Here is a 27,833-nt window from a genome sequence, read left to right on the forward strand (position 1 = left end):
GGATCCTCGGGGTAGCCACCACCTGGGCTAGGCAAAGGGTCGCCTGGGGGTCGCTCCTGCACTGGAGTTCGGTTCCTTCAGGTCCTGGGGGCTGCGGGTGCAGTGTTGGTTCCAGGCGTCGGGTCCCTTGTTACAGGCAGTCGCTGTCAAGGGGAGCCTCTAGATTTTCTCTGCAGGTGTCGCTGTGGGGGTTCAGGGGGGTCGTCTCTGGCTACTCACGGGCTCACAGTCGCCGTGGAGTCCTCCCTGTAGTGTTGGTTTTCCGCAGGTCGAGCCGGGGGCGTCGGGTGCAGAGTGGAAAGTCTCACGCTTCCGGCGGGAAACGTGAAGTCCTTAGAGTTGTTTCTTTGTTGCAAGAAAGTTGCAGATTGTTGAACAGGGCCGCTGTTCACGGGAGTTTATTGGTCCTTGGTTGCAGGCAGTCCTCTGAGACTTCAGAGGTCGCTGGTCCCTGTTGGATGCGTCGCTGTTGCAGTTTTCTTCGAAGTTGGGAGACAGGCAGGTAGGGCTGGGGTCAAAGCAGTTGTCGTCTCCGTCCTCCCTGCAGGGCTTCAGATTAGGAGTCCTTCTTTTGGTTAAGGTTGCAGGAATCTAGTTTCCTAGGTTCTGGGGGCCCCTAAATACTGAATTTAGGGGTGTGTTTAGGTCTGGGAGGGCAGTAGCCAATGGCTACTGTCCTTGAGGGTGGCTACACTCTCTTTGTGCCTCCTCCCTGTGGGGAGGGGTGCACATCCCTAATTCTATTGGGGGAATCCTCCTTCTACAAGATGGAGGATTTCTAAAAGTAAGGGTCACCTTAGCTCAGGATACCTTAGGGGCTGTCCTGACTGGTGGGTGACTCCTCCTTGTTTTTCTCATTATCTCCTCCAGCCTTGCCGCCAAAAGTGGGGGCAGTGGCCGGAGGGGCGGGCTTCTCCACTAGCTGGGATGCCCTGGGGCGCTGCAACAAAAGGGGTGAGCCTTTGAGGCTCACCTCCAGGTGTTACAGTTCCTGCAGGGGGAGGTGAGAAGCACCTCCACCCAGTACAGGCTTTGTTACTAGCCACAGAGTGACAAAGACACCCTCCCCATGTGGCCAGCAACATGTCTGGTGTGTGGCAGGCTGGCAAAAACTACTCAGCCTACACTGGAAGTCGGGTATGTTTTCAGGGGGCATCTCTAAAATGCCGTCTGGGTGTATTTCACAATAAATTGCACACTAGCATCAGTGTGCATTTATTGTGCTGAGAAGTTTGATACCAAACTTCCCAGTTTTCAGTGTAGCCATTATGGTGCTGTGGAGTTCGTGTTTGACAGACTCCCAGACCATATACTCTTATGGCTACCCTGCACTTACAATGTCTAAGGTTTGGCTTAGACACCGTAGAGGCATAATGCTCATGCACTTATGCCCTCACCTGTGGTATAGTGCACCCTGCCTTAGGTCTGTAAGGCCTGCTAGACAGGTGGCTTACCTATGCCACAGGCAGTGTGAGGTTGGCATGGCACTCTGAGGGGAGTGCCATGTTGACTTAGTCATTTTCTCCCCACCAGCACAAACAAGCTGTGAAGCAGTGTGCATGTGCTGAGTAAGGGGTCCCTAGAGTAGCATAAGACATGCTGCAGCCCTTTGAAACTTTCCCTGGCATCAGGGCCCTTGGTAACAGGGGTACCAGTTACAAGGGACTTACCTGAGTTCCAGGGTTGTGCCAATTGTGGAGAGAAAAAGGTACAGTTTAGGGAAAGAACACTGGTGCTGGGGTCTCGTTAGTAGGGTCCCAGCTCACTTTCAAATCATGACTTAGCATCTGCAAAGGCAAAAAGTCAGGGGGTAATCATGCCAAGGAGGCATTTTCTTACACACAGTATTTCCCAAATTATGCATCATGCCTCTTTATGTAATGACGCACCATTCACTGCAAACACTTACATTGCATGCGCAATTCTGTATAAAATATAAAGGGGAATATTTATGAGCCCCTAGCGCCACTGAAGCATCACTTTTCTTGACCCTCTGGTGGTGCTATGCCTGCGCCATATTTACAAGGTGGCGTTAAGCCACTTTTTGTAGCTTGACGCCACCTTGTAAATACGAGCCCCTTCACGCGCAGCCCTTTGCATGGAAGGTGCGTGTAATGGGTCTTGCTGTGGGCGTGCCACCCATTGCATTTTGACGCTGCCCCAGATTTACGAGATTTCGTAAACCTGAGGTAGCGTAAAAATCTAATGTCACCTCAGGGGTGGTGTTAGCAAGGCGCAACGAGGATGCTTTTATTCCTCCTTGTTTGTTGATTTTTCTATCTGTGCTACATTCTGCAGCACGCGTAGAAAGAGTAAAATACCAGACATGATTGTTTATGTGCGGGAAGGTGTCCCTTCCTGCACATAAACAATCATTTCAAAATGACGCTTTGGCACTTCTGTGCATTCTGCATTGTGCAGCACACACAGAAGTGCCAAACCGCCATTAGTAATTGTTTATGTCCCGCACATTAACAATCACACCCCTCAACGCACACATCCTTGCACGATGGTGCAAGGATGCCTGCGTAGGCAGCTACAGTTAGCGCCACTGCAGGGGACAACACAGGGGTGCGCCGTATTCACTTAAATACGGTGCATCCCTGCATTGTGAACATGATGGAGGGCGGCGCTGCCAATTTTGGTGCAGCGTCATGCTACGCTATAAATTTGGGCGTACTGTGAACAGCACAACAGAGTGCATGCATTGTAACACATTTTGTGCCTCTATTTATCAGTGACGGAAGAGGCACTTTCAGTTACAGGTCAGACCTACTGGCAACCCCAATTTTTAAAAGCTGCCTTACTTTGTTTCCTCTATGAATGTAACCCTAACTGAGGTTGTTCGTATGACTGTACATTGCACACTGCATAATTTTAACACCATCCTACCAGTGTCTGTATAAATACTAACTGATGAAGGTTTAAAGTATTCTCACATTTCTGGTTGATTTTTGTTTTTCTAGGAAAGACAGTTGTAAAGAAAAAAGTCAAGGTTATTAAGACAGTGAAAAAGGTTGTAAAGAAACCGAAAAAAACTACTTTAGCTGGAGCCCAAGAAAAAATAGCAAAAGGTATGTACAAAATATTTTTAAATGGATATTAATACAATATGTATTTTAACAGCTCAATCAATCTACATATTTCCTTTTAGCAGGAAACGTCTGTTAAGTTTTAAATCTGTACTATGGAAGTGAAGAGTGGAGACAGGCTAATGTTTCAGTTTATTCGAGTTACTCTTTGTCATTGCTTAGTTAAAAATATCCGGTGCCCAAAGTCCTCCTCTTAAACACGTGGCTGCTGCATTTAAATGTGGGAATACGGAATACTGAGGCAGGGTAATCCTGAAGCCACCTCGAGCCTCTTCAATCCATTTACAGCCACCTCCTGCCCCTTAGGCTCACTCTTTCAGCTTTCTGCTTTCTCCCTTTGTGACGCTTTTTCGTTTTCTCTTCCTCTGTCATTCCTATGTGTGCCTTTTGCTCACAGTAAATGCTTGAGGCAGAAAAATAAGTGCCGGCCTTCAAAAATAAGTGCTGGTGCCCCGCACCGGAAACAACAAGCACAAATTAAGCACTGCTCTTTGTAGCTTTTCACATTGCAACATGCCTCCAGGAGTAAAGGTGTTCTCGCAGCTCACGCCTATGGGTTTATGGAGACAATCTTCTCCAAAGATCCTTCACATCAGACTTCCCGATGCATGAGAAGCCTAGAGCTCTGGACATCCACATATTGAAGGCACAGCCAAGATAGGACATTTCCTGCATTATAGGATATATACAGAGCTTCATGTTCCCTTGTGGGGCGCCAAAGCTCATTTCCAGACAGGTAGCCCTCTACACCACAGAGAAGTGCATGGTTGCAGAGTTTTGTATTTACTATTGCAAGATGGCTGCCATGTCTAAAAGCATTGTGTTGGCCATCTTGGAGCAGTAAAACAGAGATAAATCACACACTTTAGTATTCAAAAATGACTGTCCAGTGCAATGTTTATTATGCAGCCATTTTGGAATGGTATTGTGCATATTGTATCATTGTTTTTTACTCCTCCAAGCTGGCCAACACATTGCTTCTAAACGTGATAGCTGTCGTGGAACTTTAAAACAAATATACACTATGTAAGTATGACTGATAGACGGCTGCTATAGTTTTATTGTTTGGATTGAAATATTATGCTGGAAGTATTTTGGTGCCATTTGTGACTGCCAAGAGGGGTGAAGCACCTACAAGTATGATGGACGAGGAGGTGTGAGAGATAGACACGCAAAATATGACTGTAAACAGGTGGTGTTATTGTTTACTCTGAAGGTTCTGTGCTGTGTTTCATGATTTTTATACATAGGACTAGCCAGCCTCAAAAACCGTTTGCACATGGTCGGCCCCATTGTTTACCACAAAAGTTACAATCTGGTGCAAGGGCACAACTGCATTTCACCTACACATAGCTGCCAAGTTTACCAGGTCCATGTACAATGTGCTCCTTCAGTCTGGATTTTTTCCTCTGAATTCTGGTACTTGTAGTCCTGTTCTATAACGTGATAAATAAGACCACAAGTCCAAGAATTCAAAGTAAAAACCTGGACTGGAGCAGCACATTACGCATGGACCTGGGAAACTTGGCAGGGTTGTGTACAGGGGGTTTCTGCATCCAACTCTGAATAAAGCCATCAGTAGAAGAGCTCATTGGCTCACACATTTCAGCTTTTCCAGATGTCAGTTGAATATTGTCATAAAATACACTAAGTTATCCATAGGTCAAATTCTATTACTTTATGTGAAGTGGTTACATTTATGCCAATGAGTGCCATCATGTTCCCATGCATCTCCTTCACTTTTACTGCTATCGCCGTCGTGTTCTCAGGTGCAGTTGTTGCCCATTATATGCCAGTAAATCCCATCATGTGCCCATATATACACATAACATGACAGTCACTGCTGCCAAGTGTCCACAGTAACCATGATATTCTAGTACTTGGTCATCGTCTGAGGTATTCACCCTCTTTCACTGACATTATCTGTCCCCATCATATGCCAGACAGCATAGCTACAAATTTCTTTGCAAGTTCACCAGCCAACCAATGTCTCGCAAACATAGGGCCTGATTTTAGAGTTCTGGAGACAGGTTGCTCCATTACAACGGTGACGGATATCCTGTCCGCTGTAATATAAATCCCATTAGGAAATAATGTGGTATAGATTTTAGTAGACAGGTTACTCCATCACAACGATGACCGATATCCCGTCCGCTGTAATATAAATCCCATTAGGAAATAATGTGATTTAGATTTTAGTAGACAGGTTACTCCATCACAACGATGACCGATATCCCGTCCGCTGTAATATAAATCCCATTAGGAAATAATGTGATTTAGATTTCTGCAGACAGGTTACTCCATCACAAGGGTGACGGATATCCCGTCCGCTGTAATATGAATCCCATTAGGAAATAATGTGATTTAGATTTTAGGAGACAGGTTACTCCATCACAACGATGACCGATATCCCTTCCGCTGTAATATAAATCCCATTAGGAAATAATGTGATTTAGATTTCTGCAGACAGGTTACTCCATCACAACGATGACCGATATCCCTTCCGCTGTAATATAAATCCCATTAGGAAATAATGTGATTTAGATTTTAGGAGACAGGTTACTCCATCACAACGATGACCGATATCCCATCCGCTGTAATATAAATCCCATTAGGAAATAATGTGATTTAGATTTTAGTGGACAGGTTACTCCATCACAAGGGTGACGGATATCCCGTCTGCTGTAATATGAATCCCATTAGGAAATAATGTGATTTAGATTTTAGTGGACAGGTTACTCCATCACAACGATGACCGATATCCCATCCACTGTAATATAAATCCCATTAGGAAATAATGTGATTTAGATTTTAGGAGACAGGTTACTCCATCACAACGATGACCGATATCCCATCCGCTGTAATATAAATCCCATTAGGAAATAATGTGATTTAGATTTTAGTGGACAGGTTACTCCATCACAACGATGACCGATATCCCTTCCGCTGTAATATAAATCCCATTAGGAAATAATGTGATTTAGATTTTAGTGGACAGGTTACTCCATCACAACGGTGACCGATATCCCTTCCGCTGTAATATAAATCCCATTAGGAAATAATGTGATTTAGATTTTAGTGGACAGGTTACTCCATCACAACGGTGACCGATATCCCATCCGCTGTAATATAAATCCCATTAGGAAATAATGTGATTTAGATTTTAGTGGACAGGTTACTCCATCACAACGATGACCGATATCCCGTCCACTGTAATATAAATCCCATTAGGAAATAATGTGATTTAGATTTCTGCAGACAGGTTACTCCATCACAACGGTGACCGATATCCCGTCCACATCACAACGATGACCGATATCCCGTCCGCTGTAATATAAATCCCATTAGGAAATAATGTGATTTAGATTTTAGCAGACAGGTTACTCCATCACAACGGTGACCGATATCCCGTCCACATCACAACGATGACCGATATCCCGTCTGCTGTAATATGAATCCCATTAGGAAATAATGTGATTTAGATTTTAGCAGACAGGTTACTCCATCACAACGGTGACCGATATCCCGTCCACATCACAACGATGACCGATATCCCGTCTGCTGTAATATGAATCCCATTAGGAAATAATGTGATTTAGATTTTAGTGGACAGGTTACTCCATCACAACGGTGACCGATATCCCATCCGCTGTAATATAAATCCCATTAGGAAATAATGTGATTTAGATTTCTGCAGACAGGTTACTCCATCACAACGGTGACCGATATCCCATCCACTGTAATATAAATCCCATTAGGAAATAATGTGATTTAGATTTTAGGAGACAGGTTACTCCATCACAACGATGACCGATATCCCATCCGCTGTAATATAAATCCCATTAGGAAATAATGTGATTTAGATTTTAGCAGACAGGTTACTCCATCACAACGATGACCGATATCCCGTCCGCTGTAATATAAATCCCATTAGGAAATAATGTGATTTAGATTTTAGTGGACAGGTTACTCCATCACAACGGTGACCGATATCCCATCCGCTGTAATATAAATCCCATTAGGAAATAATGTGATTTAGATTTTAGTGGACAGGTTACTCCATCACAACGGTGACCGATATCCCATCCGCTGTAATATAAATCCCATTAGGAAATAATGTGATTTAGATTTTGGCGGATGGGATATCCATCACGGTTGTGGAGTAATCCATCCGCCAAAATCTAAATCAGGCCCTATGTTTTTCTAGTACCACCATCCACAAGTAAAACAAGCTTGAACTGAATCCTGGAATGACTCGTGCTAATCTCACAGAAAAGATGGAGAGGCTGTAAAATGGTGGAAACGTGGTTCAAATCCATTACTTCCTACATGCATGCTCTACATGTGAAAGGGTAAAATACAATGTAACGCACATTAGCCTACACTGGGGCATTGTGGATAGAAATTGCAATACCTAAGGTAATGGTGTGCACTCAATCTAGGCTTTCGGCTGACATGCTCCAGTGCTGACTGGTGTGAGGGGTACTGCTCTGCAGTGTAAAGGGGGAATCAATATGTGGTCCGTGCAGGGAAGACTGCCCCCTACTGGAGAAAGTCACCTTGCTTCTATAAGGTAGACATTGGCCGGGAAGATGTTGGCCAAGTTTAGGGACCAGCTCTTCAGATTATTTTGGAGAGAAGAGCAGTGCTTAATTTGAGCCGGTTGTTGCCGGTGGGGGCCACTGGCCTTTATTTTTGGGAACTGGCACTTTTTCACATCAGACATTTCCAGAGAGCAAGAGAGGGAAAAACAAACCAAGCAGAAAAAAGGAGTTAGATAGAGAAGGAATGAAACTAGTTGCAAAGGGAGAAAGCAGGAACCTACTAGAGTGAGATAAAGGGGCAGGGAGTGTCTGGTAGTGGATTAAAGCAGCATGTCATGGATTTAAGACTTCCAGCCTTGGTATTCAGCACGCTGACAATGCCAGCCTCAGGCCTCTGAACCAATCTTCAGCACTGGCACTCAATATTTTACAAATTAAGCACTGGAGAGAAGTAATAGGGAGACTACAGATGCTTGTTGTATAGTCTCCCGGAAGGGGGCAGCATTATCTCCTGTAAAGAATGCCCTGAGGGCATAGTGGTACCTCAGTGGCAAAGTGATTGAGACAGTAAATGCTTGTGAAGAAGCGCAGTAGGAGCCCTATTACTCCTAGGGCACTCCATCTCTGCATGCATCACAGTGCATCTTAAAAGCTGTGCGCAAACAGAGAACGTGCGCCCTATTACGTTGTATGCGATGCCCCAAGGCAGCACTTTCAAGTGAAAAACGGGGCGGCTGCTTTAAAGAGTGATTAGAGATCTGCTTGCAGGGGGTGCAGTGATGTGACTGCACCCGCCTACAAGGGTATGTCTGGGGGGGTCCATAGGTCCCTCTTTGCCCCTCCAGGGAGCTGCCATCAGGGGGAACAGTGGCAGTGCGCCACCTAAAAGGTGGTGCATTGCCGGTACGCCTCCTGACAGCTTCTTTACCGCTGCCCCCGCATCTATATTACGGCACGGGCACGGAGGCTAAGGGATTCCCTCATTTGCACGGGGCCACGCCATGCAAATGAGGGACGACCTCTGGTGAGAGCGCTGGTGCTATATGTGGGCCAGCACTATCTGTATTACTGAAAGGAATGCAGAAGTGTTTACAGCACTTTCTGTAATGCCAAAGTGCCCCAGGGGCGCGCAAAGCGGGCGCACATGCCATTGCGCCCCCCGGTCCCAGATGTCTAAGTGCAGACCATGCGAGGGAGAGAGGCTTTTCACTGAAAAATATGACCTCTCTTGCAGAAAAAAACACACTTATTTACTTTGAAAGATTCAACTCCACGTTTCAAAATATTCAGTGTCCTGATAAACAATAGGTGACTGACTTCCCTAAATGAAGTAAAGACATACTAACCAGTACAGTTAGTAACGCATTGTAAACAGGATGTCTCGTACAGCCGGGGCTTTGAAAGGTGAAGGTCTTTATTAATTAATTAAAGGTTCATACAGAAAGATTCAGATGCAAGCTCATTCTAGGAACGATCTCTCTCTCTCTCTCTCTCTCTCTCTCTCTCTCTCTCTCTCTCTCTCCCTCTCTCTCTCTCTCTTCCTCTCTCTCTTCCTCTCTCTTCCTCTCTCTCCTCTCTCTCCTCTCCCTCTCTCTCCTCTCCTCTCCTCTCTCTCTCTCTCTCCTCTCCTCTCCTCTCTCTCTCTCTCTCTCTCTCTCTCTCTCTCTCTCTCTCTCTCTCTCTCTTCCTCTCTCTCTTCCTCTCCTCTCTCTCTCTCCTCTCTCTCTCTCTTTTTCTTTTCTTGTGGCCTCTTAGCCCAGGGAAAACATAACATGAAACAAACAGACGTTTTCTGACACTATCCTGTCATCACCACCATTTGAGTGAAAACAAACCCAATCCTACTGCAGCAGTGACACTTCAGCAGACGTGGGCACAATGTGGAACTAAACTGGCCTGGGTCCCTTGGCAGTCAGCCTATCCCACAATCGGAAGTCAAAGGCTGAGGACTCTGGCTTGAAGACAAGATGTCAATGGCAACACAAGCCAAAAAACTGGCAGCAACTTGCTTCGGCCCTCTTAGGACCTTGAGGAAACTTCTCAGATGGCTACCAGCGCTATTGCCTAGGATAGTGGTACAAGGTTTGATCATCTCCAGACTTGACTATGGGAATTCCTTGTACTCAGGCAGCCCCAAGTCTGTCATAAAAAGATGTCCAAGTCATTCAAAATGCCTCAGCACGCATCCTACTGAAAATTCCCAAATGTCACGCTGCTACCACAGCCCCAGCAAGCCTTCATTGGCTGCCAGTGTTCAAAAGGATATACCTAAAGGTACTGTGTGTGGCCCAAAGAGTGATGCACAAAAGGGTCCCAAATTGACTCAAAAACTAGCCTCTTCCTACAACCCCACCAGAATGCTGCGATCTCCCAATCAGCAATTGTTTGCAGTCCTTAGGAACATGACAACCAGGATAGGAGGACGGCCCTTCGCTTTCCTGGTATCCAAGCTCTGGAACGCACTCCCACAGAACCTAAGGCAAACCAGATCAGAACCAACATTCAGGAAACTGCTAAAAACAACTCTTTTCAAATGGCAATCTTTTCTGAATCGTACCTAGTTGTCACAACGCTGGGAGGCCCTTCTGAGTAGCCATGTGCTGTAGAAATCCCCCATGAATAATATAGAATAGAACGTCGCAAAATACGATGTGTAAAGAAAGTAAACACACCTGTTGTCACACCAGTGTGAACTCCTTTTACTTGCCCCTTAGCCAATGAAGATGGCAATACTTGCCTATATCCACGGCTCTGAGCAGGAGCCTTGGAAGACTGGGCATAGTAGTCCTTCTCCCTCAGTGGGTGTGGTGTTCTCTGCTGCCTACAGCACTACCTGCTGTCTGGACCTGCTGCTTGTGGTGTCCTCCTGCCACAGCATCTCCTGTGATGTCTGTTCCTCCAACCAGTCACGTGCAGCGTTCCATTGTATATGAGCTTCGTTGCCGCAACTCTTCGCTCTTTCCAGCGCTGATGCTCGTCCTGTTCGGGTCCCTCACAGTTTGTTTCCTAGGTTACTTTCTTCTGGGACTCGCTACTGCAGATAGTCTCTACCTTCTTCTTCCTCAAAACGCATCTCCACCTGGTTTATATTCTCTACAATAGACGGGTCAGGTTGAACGACTAGTACGATACCTTCCACATCTCCTGAAGTTTTCTCCTTGGCCATGCTGGAGTTCTTCTTCTGACAGCCCGAGTCCAATTCACATACAAGTAAAATATGACATTAGTTAGAAATGTTGCATAATGATATGTAAAGATGTTGCTGTGAGCATCGAAGACCTAAGCATGTCCTACGAGCTCTGCGGTTACTGATAAGAATTCACTGTAGAGTGAACAAGGCATGGCCTTTTGTCACCATTGGTTTCTATTGGTATTGCAAGTCTTCAGTCAGGGCTACACGAGTCCTTAGTCAAGGCTACACACATTTTCAGTCCAGTATGCACAAGTATTTAATTAAGGATGCACAAGTGTTCAGTCAGGGTTAAACAAGTCTTTAGTCAGGCCCATGCAAGTCTTTCGTCAAGGGTACATAGATCTTCAGTCAGGCCTACACAAGTCTTTAGTCAGGGCTACATAAGCTTTCAGTCCGGGTTACACACATCTTTAGTCAAGGCTACACAAGTCTTCAGTCAGGGCTAAAAAAGTCTTCAGTCATGTCTACACAAGTCTTTACTCAAGGCTTATTTTGATCCAGTGGTTTCTGGTGCCCGGCACTGGCACTTAATTGTCAATGCATTGCTGGCACTTATGTCAGTCTGCCACATGGTGGTGCTGTTTGTCTAATTTAGAAATGAGTACAACAACGGTTGTTTATTAGTTCAACATACTCTAAAAATTACTAATACCTGCCACCCAAGCCATTCTTATAGCTTTAGGGGCCTGGCATAATCTGAGTTGTCACACTTTTAGGTGTGTGATTGTTAGTAATTGTGTTGGTATTGTCACTGGCAACACTGACAGGGGCTTTGGGTGGTGCAAGCTGCAGGGGCCTCCTGACAAGGGCTCTGGCACTTATTTTGGTACGAATCATACCCATTTTCGCTTTCAAGGAGTTAATTGCAGCCACAGACCCAAATGAAGAGGTCTCCTTAAGATGGTATTCTCAGCAACACTGATTTCTTGGCGGCTTACACCCCCCACAATTAATATCCACATATGATCTCCTATATTAGATCCCTTAGCCAAAGTTTCAGAGATGAAGACACTAGAAAGTCATGAAATCTTCATGAGAATCTCTTACACTCTACCCTGTTGCCCTTAAAGGCGAATGTTTACTTTCGATTACCGAAGGGAAGCAAAACCCATTTGTGGAAAATATTTTGGAGGTGGATGAGCAGAAACCTACCAAACAACACCACAATGACAATCAGGACTACACGGTACCACTGTGCAGAGGCAAGTGTTTGTCAACAGAAAACCCTCTGCAAGGACATGGGCCCCACTGCTCATTGGTGGCCATTATTTAACTAGAGCATCCCCCAGTTTTGTTTGATGCCAGACATGGGTTGCATTGCCTCAGGGTTCTACATTGACCATGAACCTGTTATCAATTCTGTTCATGGAACCTTTGCTAAATGCACCCTGACAGCAAGTAATGGACAATGTTGAGTGTTTTGCCATGTTCGTTTGCATAGCACGGTATATTATACACTACAAACAACATTAATTACTGATTGTTAGTTATTTCCACTGGTTCCCATAAGCCTCCAGGACAAGACCAAGGTGGACTAAAAAGCCTACACAGTATTGTGCTACGTCATTCCTGAGTACCTTCTCACTCATGTAGGAAATACCCGCTGCAATCCCTGTATGACTTGCTCTTCTCTACAGACATGTCAACAATTAAAATCTGTGCTGTATAGAAACACTAGAAGCAAAACACCATAATTCATTCAAACACTCCAAAAAGTGCCTGATAATCAATGTTTTCTTCAAAGAAGAATGTCAAGATCAGAAACCACACTGTAGCATTGTCATGCGAACAAATTCAATCCTGGGCCCACATACTAGAAAGACAGCCTTACAAAGCCACTCTGTAAACAAAGGTATCCCATCATTGATAGAGAAGAGGGCCTTGGTAAAGCCCTCAGACCTCTCCACATCCTCCCTACATGAGGAAGACAAACCTGGACACCTATGACCCTGCAAATTATCCTCTGGTCACCCATTTGACTATTGTGGGAATGGTCATTCAGCAACCTTTCACCAGTCACCTACACAGTACGATCAACAGCAATGCTCCTGCATGACTACCACTCTTGCCTATGATTGCAGCATTGTACAGCAGCATCCATTCAGGTGGTTGTTGAAGCCCCAATCATCTTTCTTGTCTCTGTGTTCAGCTCACTTTCTTCACAGCCTTTAACTCCATCAACCATTGAGACCTAATTGAAGTCCTAAATGAGCCCCTAAAGGATTGCCCTGCAAATTGTTCATGTCATGATTTGTGAGCAAAGCTGATCCAGTTGAGGCCCACTAGCAAGTGGCATCTATCAAGGTGTGTTTGTCTTGGCAGTGTATATGTGGAATCCTTGGATGTCCATACAAGCCTTGCAGGCCGACAAAGATAACAGGCTTCACCACTATGTCAATGCCACACAGCCCTGCCTGAAACTCTCCTTTAAGTACAAAATTGATCCACTGAAGGACTGCTATACTGTGAGTCAGGCATGAATGTCCAAGAGCTACCTCATGCTGAATGCCACCAAGTTGGAATTTGTGCTAAGTTCCGGTGACCTCAAACAAAAACTGAAGTCTGGCTCTCAGAGATGAATTGTAAGGACTTGAGGACTTTGCTACTGATCTCAACAACAGAACCACATACATTTGGTTGTGCATTGAGGCCAGTCTCCTTGTGAATGTTGACATTACACATAAGATGAAGACCACCTGTTAGTAACTGGCTATTGTAGAAGGCTGGCCTGGCTTATAGTGGGTACCTGATGGTACTTACACCTTGTGCCAGGTCCAGTTATCTCTTATTAGTAGATTAGTAGTGTTCTAGCAGTTTAGGCTGATAGAGGTAGCTATAGCAGAGCAGCTTAGGCTGAACTAGGAGACATGCAAAGCTCCTACTATACCACTTATATCATAAAGCACTATATCACAAGAATCACAATACTCAGAGTTACTAAAAATAAAGGTAATTTATTTTAGTGACAATGTGCCAAACAATATCTCAGAGGATATACTCCCTCAGGAGGTAAGTAAAATACACAAAATATACACACAAACCAAAATCAGGTAAGGAAACAGTTAGAAAAGTAGTGCAAACACTGTAGAATACAATAGGATGCAATAGGCCTAGGGGCAACACAAACCATATACCAAGAAAGTGGAATGCGAACCACGTAGGAGCTCCTGGCCTACTGTAGTGTGTAGAGGGTCGCTGGGAGTGTAAGAAAACACTAACAGTGTCCAAGATACCCCACCCCAAGACTGTGAAAAGTAGGAGTAAAGTGACCCTACTTCCCCAAAAACACACTAAACTCGTGATAGGAGATTCTGCAAAGACCACAACAGACTGCAAAGCACTAAAGATGGGTCCCTGGACCTGAGGACCTGTAAAGGAAGGGGCCCATGTCCAAGAGTTACGAAAGTGTCCGGGGGGGGCAGGAGCCCACTAAACCCGGGATGAAGGTGCAAAAGGGCTGCCTCTGGGTGGAAGAACCTGAAGATTCTGCAACAACGAAAGGTGCCAGGAACTTTGCCTTTGCACAGATGATGTCCCACGGAATGCTGGAGGATGCAGAGTTGTTTCTTTGGAGAAAGACCATAAAAAAGCCTTGCTAGCTGCAAAGGTCGTGGTTGAGGAAAAAGGGTACTGCCTGGGCCCAGGAAGGACCAGGAGGTCGCCACTTGGAAGAGGACACAGAGGGGGCCCTCAGCGACACAGAAAGCCCACGCAGAAGAAGGCAGCACCCACAGAAGTTCTTGAACATGGGTTCAAGATAACTGAGCACGGCGGTCATCTCAACACTACAAAGGAGGGTCCCACGAAGCCGGTGGTCAACTCAGCGAGTTGAGCAATGCAGGACGGAGTGCTGGGGCCCTGGGCTAGGCTGTGCATGAAGGATTCCTTTCAAAAGTGCACAGAATCCCTAGCAGCTCCAGTTCACGCAGTTCACAGGATTACTGTCTGGAGAGGGGAGACAAGGACTTACCTCCTCCAAATTTGGACAGTTGGACCACTGGACAGTCTGGGTCACTTGGGTCCACGACCTGTGTTCCAGGGGCCACGCTCGTCAGGATGAGAGGGGTCCCAGAGTACCGGTGACGGTGAAGTTTGGTGCCTGCTGGAGCAGGGGGAAGATTCCGTCGACCCACAGGAGATTTCTTCTTGGCTTCCAGTGCAGGGTGAAAGTAGACAGCCCCCAGAGCATGCACCACCAGGAAACAGTTGAGAAAGCTGTCAGGATTAGGCGCTACAATGTTGCTGGTAGTCTTCTTGCTACTTTGTTGCAGTTTTGCAGGCGTCCTGGAGCAGTCAGCAGTCGATCCTTGGCAGAAGTCAAAGAGGGAGATGCAGAGGAACTCTGATGAATTCTTGCAAGTCGTTATCTGAGGAAAAGCCCAATGGGGAGACCCTAAATAGCCCTCAGAGGAGGATTGGCCACCTATTCAGGTAAGCACCTATCAGGAGGGGTCTCTGACGTCACCTGCTGGCACTGGCCACTCAGAGGCCTCCACTGTGCCCTCACACCTCTGGATTCAAGATGGCAGAGGTCTGGGACACACTGGAGGAGCTCTGGGCACCACCCCTAGGGTGGTGATGGACAGGGGAGTAGCCACTCCTGTTTCCTTTGTCCAGTTTCACGCCAGAGCAGGGGCTTGGGGTTCCCCGAACCGGTGTAGACTGGTTTATGCAAGGAGGGCACCATCTGTGCCCTTCAAAGCATTTCCACAGGCCTGGAGAGGCTACTCCTCTCAGGCCCTTAACACCTATTTCTCTCAGAGGAAATCCTTTGTTCTGCCTTCCTGGGACTGGGCTGCCCAGACCCCAGGAGGGCAGAAGCCTGTCTGTGGGTTGGCAGCAGCGGTAGCTGCAGAGAAAACCCCAGAGAGCTGGTTTGGCAGTACCCGGGGTCCATGCTGGAGCCCCAGGGATGGATGGGATTGGCACCCCAATACCAGATTTGGCATGGGGGGACAATTCCATGATCTTAGACATGTTAGATGGCCATATTCGGAGTTACCATTGTGAAGCTAAATATAGGTATTGACCTATATGTAGTGCACGCGTGTAATGGTGTCCCCGTACTCACAAAGTTCGGGGAAATTGCCCTGAACTATGTGGGGGCACCTTGGCTAGTGCCAGGGTGCCCTCACACTTAGTAACTTTGCACCTAACCTTCACTAAGTGAAGGTTAGACATATAGGTGACTTATAAGTTACTTAAGTGCAGTGTAAAATGGCTGTGAAATAACGTGGAAGTTATTTCACTCAGGCTGCAGTGGCAGGCCTGTGTAAGAATTGTCTGAACTCCCTATGGGTGGCAAAAGAAATGCTGCAGCCCATAGGGATCTCCTGGAACCCCAATACACTGGGTACCTAGGTACCATATACTAGGGAATTATAAGGGTCGTCCAGTGTGGCAATCAGAATTGGTAAAAGTAGTCACTAGCCTGCAGTGACAATTTTAAAGACAGAGAGAGCATAAGCACTGAGGTTCTGAATAGCAGAGCCTCAGTGACACAGTTAGGAACCACACAGGGAACACACATTCAGGCCACAAACTATGAGCACTGGGGCCTAGTAAAAATTGGGGGTAACATGCCAGGCAAGATGGTACTTTCCTACAGCTATCCTTTGCAAGTCACTCAGATTCACCTTTGACACTAACCTCACCTTCAAGTAACACACTGCATGAGAACCAAGATGACTTGGTACTAGCTCCCTCTACCAAAGAAAGTGAAACTTTGCCTCCTGTATGTACCCCCCCCTTTTCTGGGATAGAAATGGAAACATTCCAAAAGCCCCCAGAGAAGTGGGTGTATCAATTTCTTTGTTGCTGATCTGAAATGGAGAGGTATTTCAGACCCTGCTGAGGCAGTTTAAATAGGACAAAACAGTGTTTGGAGAACAACAGACCTGCTAGAGAACTCACCTGGGAATAATGGGTCCTGCCATGTGTCTTATACCTGAAACATTGTAGCATGCACGTATCTGAATAGTCATGACAGTAAGATAGTTGAAAAGGAAAACAGTATCAATGTCAAAAATAATAAACATACCATTCATTACATCTCATATGTTAGTGAAAATCCTATCCCAGTTTTGTTCTCAGACCTGCCCAACCATGTAAAACAGCCTCTTGTACTTTGTCATGCCCCACGTTGGAGTGTAGCTTCTCAGTGGGAATGTCCTCACGGTGCCCATGGCTCTACGGCACGCGGATGGTCCCGCCCATTCTCATTGGGAAAAACTGGCTTCTATTGTCTGCTGTCTGAATTCCATACTTGTCTGGTAAGGGTGGCATGGGTAGATAAGGGTACTTAGTAATCTGTTGCCTGGGTGAGAGCACTCAGTAAACCATCATGAGACCCAGTCGCTTAGTGATCTGTTGTTGCACAAGTAGATAGGTTGTATGGGAATCCAGCTTGAATGCCATTGATGTACTGCAGAACACACATGGTGTTTACAGTTCTCTGTAAGACAACACTCACTCCATTAGCACCGCCATATCTTTATGAGAATATTCACATAATGAACAATCAATAGGCCATATTGGCATGTAACATAAGACGTAGATGGCACGGGTAGTAAAGCTTCTTAGTCTACAAATAGTTAACATTTCGTATTACTCTTATCTTCTTTTCACATCCCCAGGAAGAAAATAAATCCCTCCTGGAGACACCAGACTCACAGAAAGTGATTTCTGAAATGCCATACAAGCCCTCATGCCCTCTCAGCTGGATGCTGGCAGGGACATGCTGTGAGGCCTCCCAGGCTCCACACTGTTGTTGTGTAAGGGTAACTATCGTACATGCCGCAGCACTCCTCATCGAGGGGCTGCAGTGGTGGGATCACCCAACCCTAACTGATCTCCTTCCTGGCCTTCACCTTATCCGGCAGGTGCACCACCCTCAGTGCCATCACGACTGGCACTCCTGGGTATCTGGCTGACAAATTCACCATCTTCGGTGACTCTTGGCATGCCAGCAGCGAGGACACCATCAGATTGGAGGCACAGAAGTGTAAGAAATAAACAAGCCCCCAGAAAATTGAGCGATAGCGCTGTATCAATCAGGACCGACCCGACCTTTCTTCTTTTTAGGAAATAGCTGAAGACCCATATTTCTAAAAAATATAGGGGGTCATTCTGACCTCGGCGGTAAAAGTCGCTTACTGCCGGCCAGAAGGCCGCCATAACACCGCCGCGGTAAACCGCCACGGTCATTCTGACCCGCAACTGGCAAACCGCCAAAAACCCGACATCCACAAGAGTCCGCCACACCAAAGGTCAGCGGGAAACTGGCGATGACCAAACCTCCACCGTCACGCCAACAGAAATACGCCCATGCCATTCCGACCCACAAATCCCCGCAGCGGTCTTTCAACCGCGGTATTCCATTGGCGGTACACACCGCCGCACTAAAAATACACACACCTTTACAAAACACTACCACATTGGATAATTCAAAATACACACACCTGAGACACATACACACACCACTCCCACACACCCAATTAAATATAAAACACACACCCACATCACCCATAAACCCCTACGGCCACAATTGCGACTGAAGGACAGAGAGAGAGAGCACAGCATAGAGTACACCATCACACAGAGGCAAATCACAACATCACCCACACCACGTCCACGCACAAAACACCATACACCACCGCACTCACCACACTCTACAACACATACACCACCCCTCACCTCATCCACACCACCCCATGGCACCCCAAAGACACCCCAGGTTCTCTGACGCAGAACTCAGGGTCATGGTGGAGGAAATAGTTCGTGTAGAGCCCCAGCTCTTCGGGGCACAGGTGCAGCAAACCACCATTGCCAGGAAGATGGAGCTATGGCAAAGAATAGTGGACAGGGTCAACGCTGTGGGACAGCATCCACACAATCGGGACGACATCAGGAAGCAGTGGAACGACCTACGGGGGAAGGTGCGTTCCATGGTATCAAGGCACAACATTGCGGTGCAGAAGACTGGCAGCGGACCCCCGCCTACTCCCCCAGAATTCACAGCATGGGAGGAGGAAGTCTTGCACATCCTGCATCCTGAGGGCCTCGCAGGAGTAGGCGGAGGAATGGACTCTGGTAAGTCAAATCTTCACTACTCCATTCCCCCCACCCCACCTGCATGCCAAATCATACCCCCACCCCCATCACACCAACTCTTTGCAAATGGCTCACCATCACATCCCACCCATCCCAAAACCTAGCCCTGCGTGCGTCCCCAAAGCATGGACACCCATCCCCAAAGCATGCCCACTGCACACACCCATCACCCCCACAAACCACCGTCACAAAAGCCCCCACAAGGGAATGCCAGCACTGGGGGACACGGCCACCCACCCATTACACGAAATGCCACACACAGAAGCAATAACCATACTCTTATACCCCTGCAGGACCCGAACGCCACCACACCGCCACGGAGGGTCCAGAGATGTCCATCCCACCCCCAGAAGAGGCCCCCAGTGATGACAGCAGCTCTGTCTCCCTGGACCCTGATGACCAGCCCGGCCCATCGGGGACCTCAGGACAGTTGGTTCCCCCCAGACAGCCACAGGCTACACCAGACCTAACCCCCTCTGGGAACACCAGCACAGCTCCCACCCAGCAGGCCCATGCCTCTGTCTCCAGGACACGTCAATCAGCGGTGTGTCCACCACTACAGGGCACCCAGGTTGACCCACCACCCCAACAACAACAGGGACCTGGGGGCAGTGGTAGTGGGCACACCGTCCAGGGGACAGAGGCCCAGGGAAACAGGGGAACTGGGAGGGCTGCTGTGCGACAGGGGGGGGGACAGGCCCAGGGATCCGACTCGCCAAGAGGCCCTCTCCTCCATCATGGGAGCATACCACCACTCCCAGGAGACGATGGCGACGGTACTGGCCAGGTTCTAGGAGATCCAGGTCATGCAGGAGCAACAGTACATGGGTGTTGGACCTGGCTTTTTGACAGGGTCATCCCCAAACTTTTTGCCTTCCTCCTTTTCTTTTTCTGACCTCAGTTTTGCTGGTTTTTAGACTGCGCACTTTACCACTGCTAACCAGTGCTAAAGTACATATGCTCTCTCCCTTAAAACATGGTAACCTTGAATCATACCTGATTGGACTATTAATTTACTTATAAGTCCCTAGTAAGGTGCACCCTGTGTGCATAGGGCTGGTAGATTAAATGCTACTAGTGGACCAGCAGCACTGGTTGTGCCACCCACTTAAGTAGCCCCCTTAACCTTGTCTCAGGCTTGCCATTGCAAGGCCTGTGTGTGCAGTGTCACTGCCACCTCGACTTGGTATTTAAAAGTACTTGCCAAGCCTAGAACTCCCCTTTTTCTACATATAAGTCACCCTTAATGTGTGCCCTAGGTAACCCCTAGAAATGGGTGCTGTGTAGGTAAAAGGCAGGACATGTACCTGTGTAATTATATGTCCTGGTAGTGTAAAACTCCTAAATTCGTTTTTACACTACTGTGATGCCTGCTCCCTTCATAGGCTAACATTGGGGCGGCCCTCATACACTGTTGAAGTGGCAGCTGCTGATCTGAAAGGAGCAGGAAGGTCATATTTAGTATGACCAGAATGGTAATACAAAATCCTGCTGACTGGTGAAGTCGGATTTAATATTACTATTCTAGAAATGCCACTTTTAGAAAGTGAGCATTTCTTTGCACTTAAATCTTTCTGTGCCTTACAATCCACGTCTGGCTGGGCTTGGTTGACAGCTCCTTGTGCATTCACTCAGACACACCCCAAACACAGGGTACTCAGCCTCACTTGCATACATCTGCATTTTGAATGGGTCTTCCTGGGCTGGGAGGGTGGAGGGCCTGCTCTCACACAAAGGACTGCCACACCCCCTACTGGGACCCTGGCAGACAGGATTGAACTGAAAGGGGACCTGGTGCACTTCTTAGCCACTTTTTGAAGTCTCCCCCACTTCAAAGGCACATTTGGGTATAAAACAGGGCCTCTGCCCTACCTCATCAGACACTTGCTGGAGAAGAAACCTGAACCAGAAACTACATCCTGCCAAGAAGAACTGCCTGGCTGCTCAAAGGACTCACCTGTTTGCTTTTCTACAAAGGACTGCTGCCTTGCTGAACTGCCTGGCTGCTCAAAGGACTCACCTGCCTGCTTTTCTACAAAGGACTGCTGCCTTGCTGTTGGCCTGCTGCCTTGCTGAACTCTTGTCTGGCTGTAAAAGTACTCTCCAAGGGCTTGGATAGAGCTTGCCTCCTGTTCCCTGAAGTCTCAGGACCAAAAAGACTTCTCTCTTCCTCTTGGACGCTCCGTGCGCCGAACTTTTCGACCACAGCTTGTTCCGCGGCAAGAAAAACGCCGCACACCGACGCTGATCGACGCGACGTCTTCGGGACGACCGAAACTTTGACGCACGGCCTCGCAAGGACAACGCCGCCCGACTTCCCGGGAGAAATCGACGCGACGCCTGCTGTGAGATCGAAACTTTGACGCACGGCCTCGCAAGGACAACGCCGCCCGACTTCCCAGGAGAAATCGACGCGACGCCTGCTGTGAGATCAAAACTTTGACGCACGGCCTCGCAAGGACAACGCCGCCCGACTCCGCAGGAGAAATCGACGCGACGCCTGCCGTGAGATCGAAACTTCGACACGCAGCCCAGCAGAACGACGCGCAGCCGGAAAACAAGCAGGAAAATCCACGCACAGACCCGGGACATCTGGTACTCCCCGCAAACCACAGTAAGAGACTGTCCGCGCGCCGGAAAACGACGCACGACTCCCCGTGTGAAAAATAACGACGCAAGTCCGTGTGTGCTGAGGAGAAATCGACACACACACCAGTTTTCCACGTACCGCTTCTCCTGTGGCCCTCTGAGTAGATTTTTCACCAGAAAACAAGTACTTTGTGTTGGAAAGAGACTTTGTTTACTTTCTAAAGACTTAAGACACTTTAGATCACTTTTCAGTGATATCTTTACAAATTCGTATTGCAACTTTGATCGTTTTGACCTGAAGATACCCAGATAAATATTATATATTTTTCTAAACACTGTGTGGTGTATTTTTGTGGTGTTATGCTATGGTGTTGTATGATTTATTTCACAAATGCTTTACACATTGCCTTCTAAGTTAAGCCTGACTGCTCGTGCCAAGCTACCGGAGGGTGAGCACAGGCTGATTTTGGATTGTGTGTGACTTACCCTGACTAGAGAGAGGGTTCTTGCTTGGACAGAGGGCAACCTGACTGCCAACCAAAAACCCCATTTCTAACAATGGGGTTCAGAGAGGAACTGAGGAACATTAGTTCCACAATGGGGACCATCGTCGTGGCCCTAACCCAGATAGTCACCACATTGCGGGACCATGTGGCACCACAAAGGGCCCCTGTCACTAGCCTGGACCAGGAACAGCCTACCACCTCCGCCGGCGCTAGTGGACAGGAGGCCCCCACACAACGACAGGCCACCAGAACCCCACCTCCTGCAGAAGAAGAACCACCCCGCAAGCGGAACCTGAGATCTCACAAGAAGACAGAGTAGGATTGCAAGACCCCCGCCAGCAAACGATACCCCTGATGTCATCCCACTGTCCCACATTGTCACCCTGTCCAACCTTGAACTGCCCCTGCTCCATCCTTCCACAGGCATATGGACAATGCACCTGTGCGACTGAGAACTGGACTCTGCCATGGACATTACTCCACCATCACCCATCCCCGTTTAACAATCATGTTCCTTAAATTTAGCACTTGAATTAAATCACTTCTTGCACTAAAAAAATCTGGAGTCTGCTTGTATTTTGAACAAATGTATTAGACATAACGGTGCCAAAATGTTCAGTTACATTGTGATGACAACATACCACTGTCACACGGCTGTAGTCCATGGGCAAACAAAGCAGAGGTCACACAGTGGGACCCACAGCTCTGAAAATGGAAGGGAAAGTCACAACTCAGTTAACAGGAACTGGGGGGGAACTCAGACAGTAGAGAGGCAGGAGACTTTAAGTAAATGTAAAATGGCGTGGTTGATTCGTACCTGTGTGCTACTGAAAATACTGTTGTATCACTGTGTCCCTGTTGTCTTTGTCGTCCCCGTCGTCCTCCTCCTCTTCACTCTCCACAGGCTCCACAGCTGCTACAACACCACCATCTGGACCATCCTCTGCAGAAAAGGCACCTGGCATCGCAAAGCCAGGTTGTGAAGCATACAGCAGGCCACGATGATATGGCACACCTTCTTTAGTGAGTACATTAGGGATCCCCCTGTCATATGCAGGCACCTAAACCTGGCCTTCAGGAGGCCGAAGGTTCTTTCTATAATCCTCCTAGTTCGCCCATGGGCCTCATTGTAACGTTCCTCTGCCCTTGTCCTGGGATTCCTCACTGGGGTCAGTAGCCACGACAGGTTGGGGTAACCAGAGTCACCTATTAGCCACACACGGTGTCTCTGTAGCTGTTCCATCACATAAGGGATGCTGCTATTTCGCATGATGTGCGCGTCATGCACTGACCCAGGGAACTTGGCATTTACATGGGAGATGTACTGGTCAGCCAAACAGACCACCTGGACATTCATAGAATGATAACGTTTTCTGTTCCTTTACACCTGCTCACTTCCACTGGGGGGAACCAAGGCCACATGGGTCCCATCAATGGCACCAATGATGTTGGGGATATGTCCAAGGGCATAGAAATCACCCTTCACTGTAGGCAAATCTCCCACCTCAGGGAAAACAATGTAGCTCCGCATGTATTTCATCAGGGCAGACAACACTCTGGACAAAACCTTAGAAAACATAGGCTGAGACATCCCTGATGATATGGCCACTGTTGTTTGGAATGATCCACTTGCCAAAAAATGGAGTACTGACAGCACCTGTACCAGAGGGGGAATCCCTGTGGGTTGGCGAATGGGGGACATCAGGTCTGGCTCCAGCTGGGCACACAGTTCATGTATAGTGGCTCGGTCAAGTCTGTATGTCAGTATGACATGTCGTTCTTCCATTGTCGACAGGTCCACCAGCGGTCTGTACACGGGAGGATTCCTCCATCTCCTCGCAAGTCCCAGCGGACGGTGCCTAGGAAGGACAACATGGAGCACAGAGTCAAGCAACCCACAGGTACGTAACCACAGCTTGCACAAAACACGATTCGCTATGCATTGAATGGCTTGTATGAGTGGCAATGCAAGTCCTAGGCCTGTGTGACGCAGTAGAAATTAAGCCATGTGGGCCCTTGAAATAGCGGCTGCCTGACCTGTGAAGTGTGACAATGGGATGTGAGGTCAATGCGCTGGCGTGGCACACCGTGGCGGTAGGCGGTCGAAGACCGCGGCGCAAAGCAGCATTGGTTAACATTGAACCCTATGGGTCTCAGGGGCCAATGACGATGTGCGCCGGCGGTCGCGGTACGCACCGCCGCGGTACGCACCACCGCGGTACGCACCGCCGCGGGCGTGACCGCCATTTTCTACTTGCTTAATCACTCGAGACCTGATCATCCACAGGAGAGGACCTATACTGCAAGTGCTGCTGTGAACTCGGTCTGGAAGAGACAATGGCTGCTGCGACTGGGGAAAGGGCCCCTGCCTTCACATCTGAGGAATTGGATAAACTTGTTGATGGGGTCCTCCCCCAGTATGCGCTACTCTACGGTCCTCCAGACCAACAGGTAAGTACACTGGGAGCACGTAGTATTGGCTATGCCTGTGTTGAGTGGGGTGGATGTAAGATGGTGGGGAGGGGAGCGAATGAGGAGTGCAACGCACAACAGATAAGAGCATGTGCCACATGGCAAGGTTGGGGAGGGGGGGCCGCGCACATCGACCATGCAGAAAAGTGATGATATTTATTTTTCAACCCTGTACATGTCACATAGGTCAGCGCCCATCAGAAGATCGACATTTGGCGTGCCATCGCCAAGGACGTCCGGGCCCTGGGGGTCCACAACAGACGGGGCACCCACTGCCGCAAGAGGTGGGAGGACATCCGCCGCGGGAGCAGAAAGACCGCCGAGGCTCTGCTGGGGATGGCCTCCCAACAAAGGAGGGGTGCCAGTCGTCAATTGACCCCCCTGATGTCCCGGATCCTGGCGGTGGCCTACCCCGATTTGGATGGGCGCGTGAGGACATCACAGCAGACACAAGGGGGTGAGTATCAGCACATTCCGCTATATTAGCGCACAGTGGAGGCGTCTGGGTGGGGGAGGAGGGCTGTGGCTATCTCTAGGCCAGGGCGGTTTCTGTAGGCTAGGCCCCTCCGTTAGACATGGCCCTGTGCCCCCGCCCCCCACCTCTGTAGGGTGCTAAGTACAGCTATCCATGGCCTGGGCTCACCTATCTGTGCCTTTGTCGTCCATAGACTTGTAGGCCAAGTCACTATCATTGAGTAGTGTACCCCGAGTGCACGGCGTAGTGCAGGGGGCTTCTGTGTCTGTCCTCTCCGCCAACGGTGCCGCCAATGCATGCACTCAACATGTCTTCCTTTCTTCTCCCCCCCCCCTTTTTTGGTTTTCCTGTTCATGTGTGCATTAGCATCATCAGGCGGAGGAGAAGTGGCATCGGCGCACGAGGGAGCTGCATCTCACATGGCCCGGAGGGCCCTGCAACCAACTTTAACCAGTGAGACGGAGGGCGAGGGGGGCTCCACAACGGGGACCCGTGGAGACGTCAGCAACACCGACACGTCCTCGGAAGGGAGCTCCCTTGTGGTGGCGGCAACATCCGTGCCCACCGCAACAACAGGTACAGCCGCCACCCAGCGCACCAGCTCCGCCCCCCCAGCAGCCCCTCAGCTTTCGCCCCGTGCCCGCTCGGCCAGGAAGCCGGCCATCTCCTTTGCCCCTGGAACCTCAGGTCCTGCCCCAGTTACCCCTGCTGCCCTCAGTGCGGAGATCATTGACCTCCTCCAGACGCTCATTGTTGGGCAGTCTACCCTTTTGAATGCCATCCAGGGGGTAGAAAGGGAGGTGCATCGGAGCAATGCATACCTGGAGGGCATTCATTCGGGTCAGGCTGCCCATCAGCGATTGTTCAACGCTCTGGCCTCAGCACTGACGGCAGCAATTGTCCCTGTCTCTAGCCTCCCCCCTCCAACTTCCTCAACCCAGTCCCACTCCCCTGTTCCTCTGCCTATCCCAGACACACCTACAGACCAGCCTGCACACACATCAACACCCAAGGGCAGCTCATCCAGACATAAGCACCACAGATCACACAAGCATTCACCCAAGCAACATCCACATGCAGACACAGCAACACCCACTGCCTCCACTGTGTCCCTCTCCTCGTCTCCCTCCTCACTCCCTGTGACGTCTCCACTCACACCTGCATGCACACCACCATCAGCCAGTACGTCCATGACCACCACACACACCAGAACAGTCGCACACGTGCAGTCACCACCCCCACTACCATTTACACGTCCCCTGTGTCCTCTCCCAGTGTGTCTGTCACCCCCTCTTCCAAACCACACAAACGCAGGCAGCCACCCACCCAACAGCCATCCACCTCACGACAGCCTCCGTCACAAGCACCTGCACCCAAAGACAGCACACATGACTCTCCTACAACCACATCCTCTTCCTCCACTCCCATACCCACTACAACTACCCGTCCCTGTCTTTCTAAATTGATTTTCCTTTCCAACCTTGACCTCTTTCCAACAATTGACCCACCCCCTCCATCTCGTAAGACTCCAACCAGCACCTCAGCCACCACAAGCCCTGCACCTACTAGGACCATCGTTCAGGGCTATTGGAGTCCACCTGCTCCTAGGGCAGGAACATCGGCCAGCAGCAAGGGGACAGCCAGCCCACCCCCTGGGAAAAGAAGCAAAAAAGGGAAGGGCCGGCGCCACAGGCCTGAGACGGCTGCCCCCAAGGACACCAGCCTTGCACCGTCACCTGGCCCATCCACCAAGGGAGGCAGGGGCCCCAGAGATTCTTCCAAGGAGGGCAAGGGCCTCAGAGATTCTTCAAAGGGAGGCAAGGGCCCCAGAGATTCGTCCAAGGAGGGCAAGGGCCCCAGAGATACTTCCAAGGGAGGCAAGGGCCCCAGAGATTCGTCCAAGGAGGGCAAGGGCCCCAGAGATACTTCCAAGGGAGGCAAGGGCCCCAGAGATTCGTCCAAGGAGGGCAAGGGCAGCAGGGCGAAGAAGTCCGGCAGCAGGCGAGCTGCCCAGGAGGGCCCGACCAGCCCCATTTGGGGTGTGACGGAGGACACCCACGGGCCCAGGAGTCCAGCACAGGAGGGCCCCGCAAGCGATAGGTCGGATGGCGATTGGTCTCCACCTTTGAGTGCCTTACAGAGGGTTCACAGTGAGCTGTGAGTGAATGTCTGGAACAACAAGTGCTGGTCAGAGCTTCTTTGTCCAGCCATTTAGTCTGTACACAACTGGACATAAAGAGGACTCCTCTTTCCCTTAAGTCCAGACCTCCTGGTCCTTATGCCTGGACCTCATGGCATCAGGAGTCAGTCAGGCTGAATGCAAGGGACATAGTATCTTTTACCCACTTTGAGTCCTCCAGCTGTATTTACCAACTTGCCTGGAGAATAGCACATCTCTGCTGATAACTGAGGTGTTTACTTAATGTTCCTCTAGAGCAGTGGTTCTCAATCTGCAACACTTCAACACTCGCCTGCAGTGGAAGTGTGGGCCATCTTTCTAACTTCGTTATCTTCGCTCAGCACTGCTATGCGCCCATCAACACAAAATCGGTTGGTGTCCTCAAGTCTATCAGAGAAAATATTCAAATTAAGAAAGGAACTGAGGCATGAACTCAGCGGAATAAAAAAAGGTTCTTTCACAGAATCTACATATGTCCAAATAAAGGCCCTTCGTAAAAACTATAAAAGTAAGGTATGGCATGAGCGCATCAAGATGGAGGACAAATTCTGGCTTAAATTGCTCTACAACTCAAAAATGGCATATTCCAGGGCCTTTTGGGCAACAGTCAACGGCAGTGACCGGCAGTCAAGAGTAATTAATTTTTCATCAATTCCCAAAAATAAATGTGC

General features: G+C 48.8%; 1 protein-coding gene across 1 annotated transcript in view; it reads left to right on the plus strand.

Moving 5' to 3' along the window:
* LOC138259173 (probable carboxypeptidase X1) overlaps positions 1-27,833 on the plus strand; it is a 267,238-nt gene that overhangs the window by 36,998 nt on the left and 202,407 nt on the right. The window contains exon 2 of the mRNA XM_069206773.1: positions 2,967-3,074. Coding sequence (XP_069062874.1) covers positions 2,967-3,074 — 108 coding nt within the window. The remainder of the gene's footprint in view (positions 1-2,966; positions 3,075-27,833) is intronic.

This window comes from Pleurodeles waltl, chromosome 1_1 (genome assembly GCF_031143425.1).
Source record: "Pleurodeles waltl isolate 20211129_DDA chromosome 1_1, aPleWal1.hap1.20221129, whole genome shotgun sequence".
In the NCBI taxonomy this organism is placed as follows: domain Eukaryota; kingdom Metazoa; phylum Chordata; class Amphibia; order Caudata; family Salamandridae; genus Pleurodeles; species Pleurodeles waltl.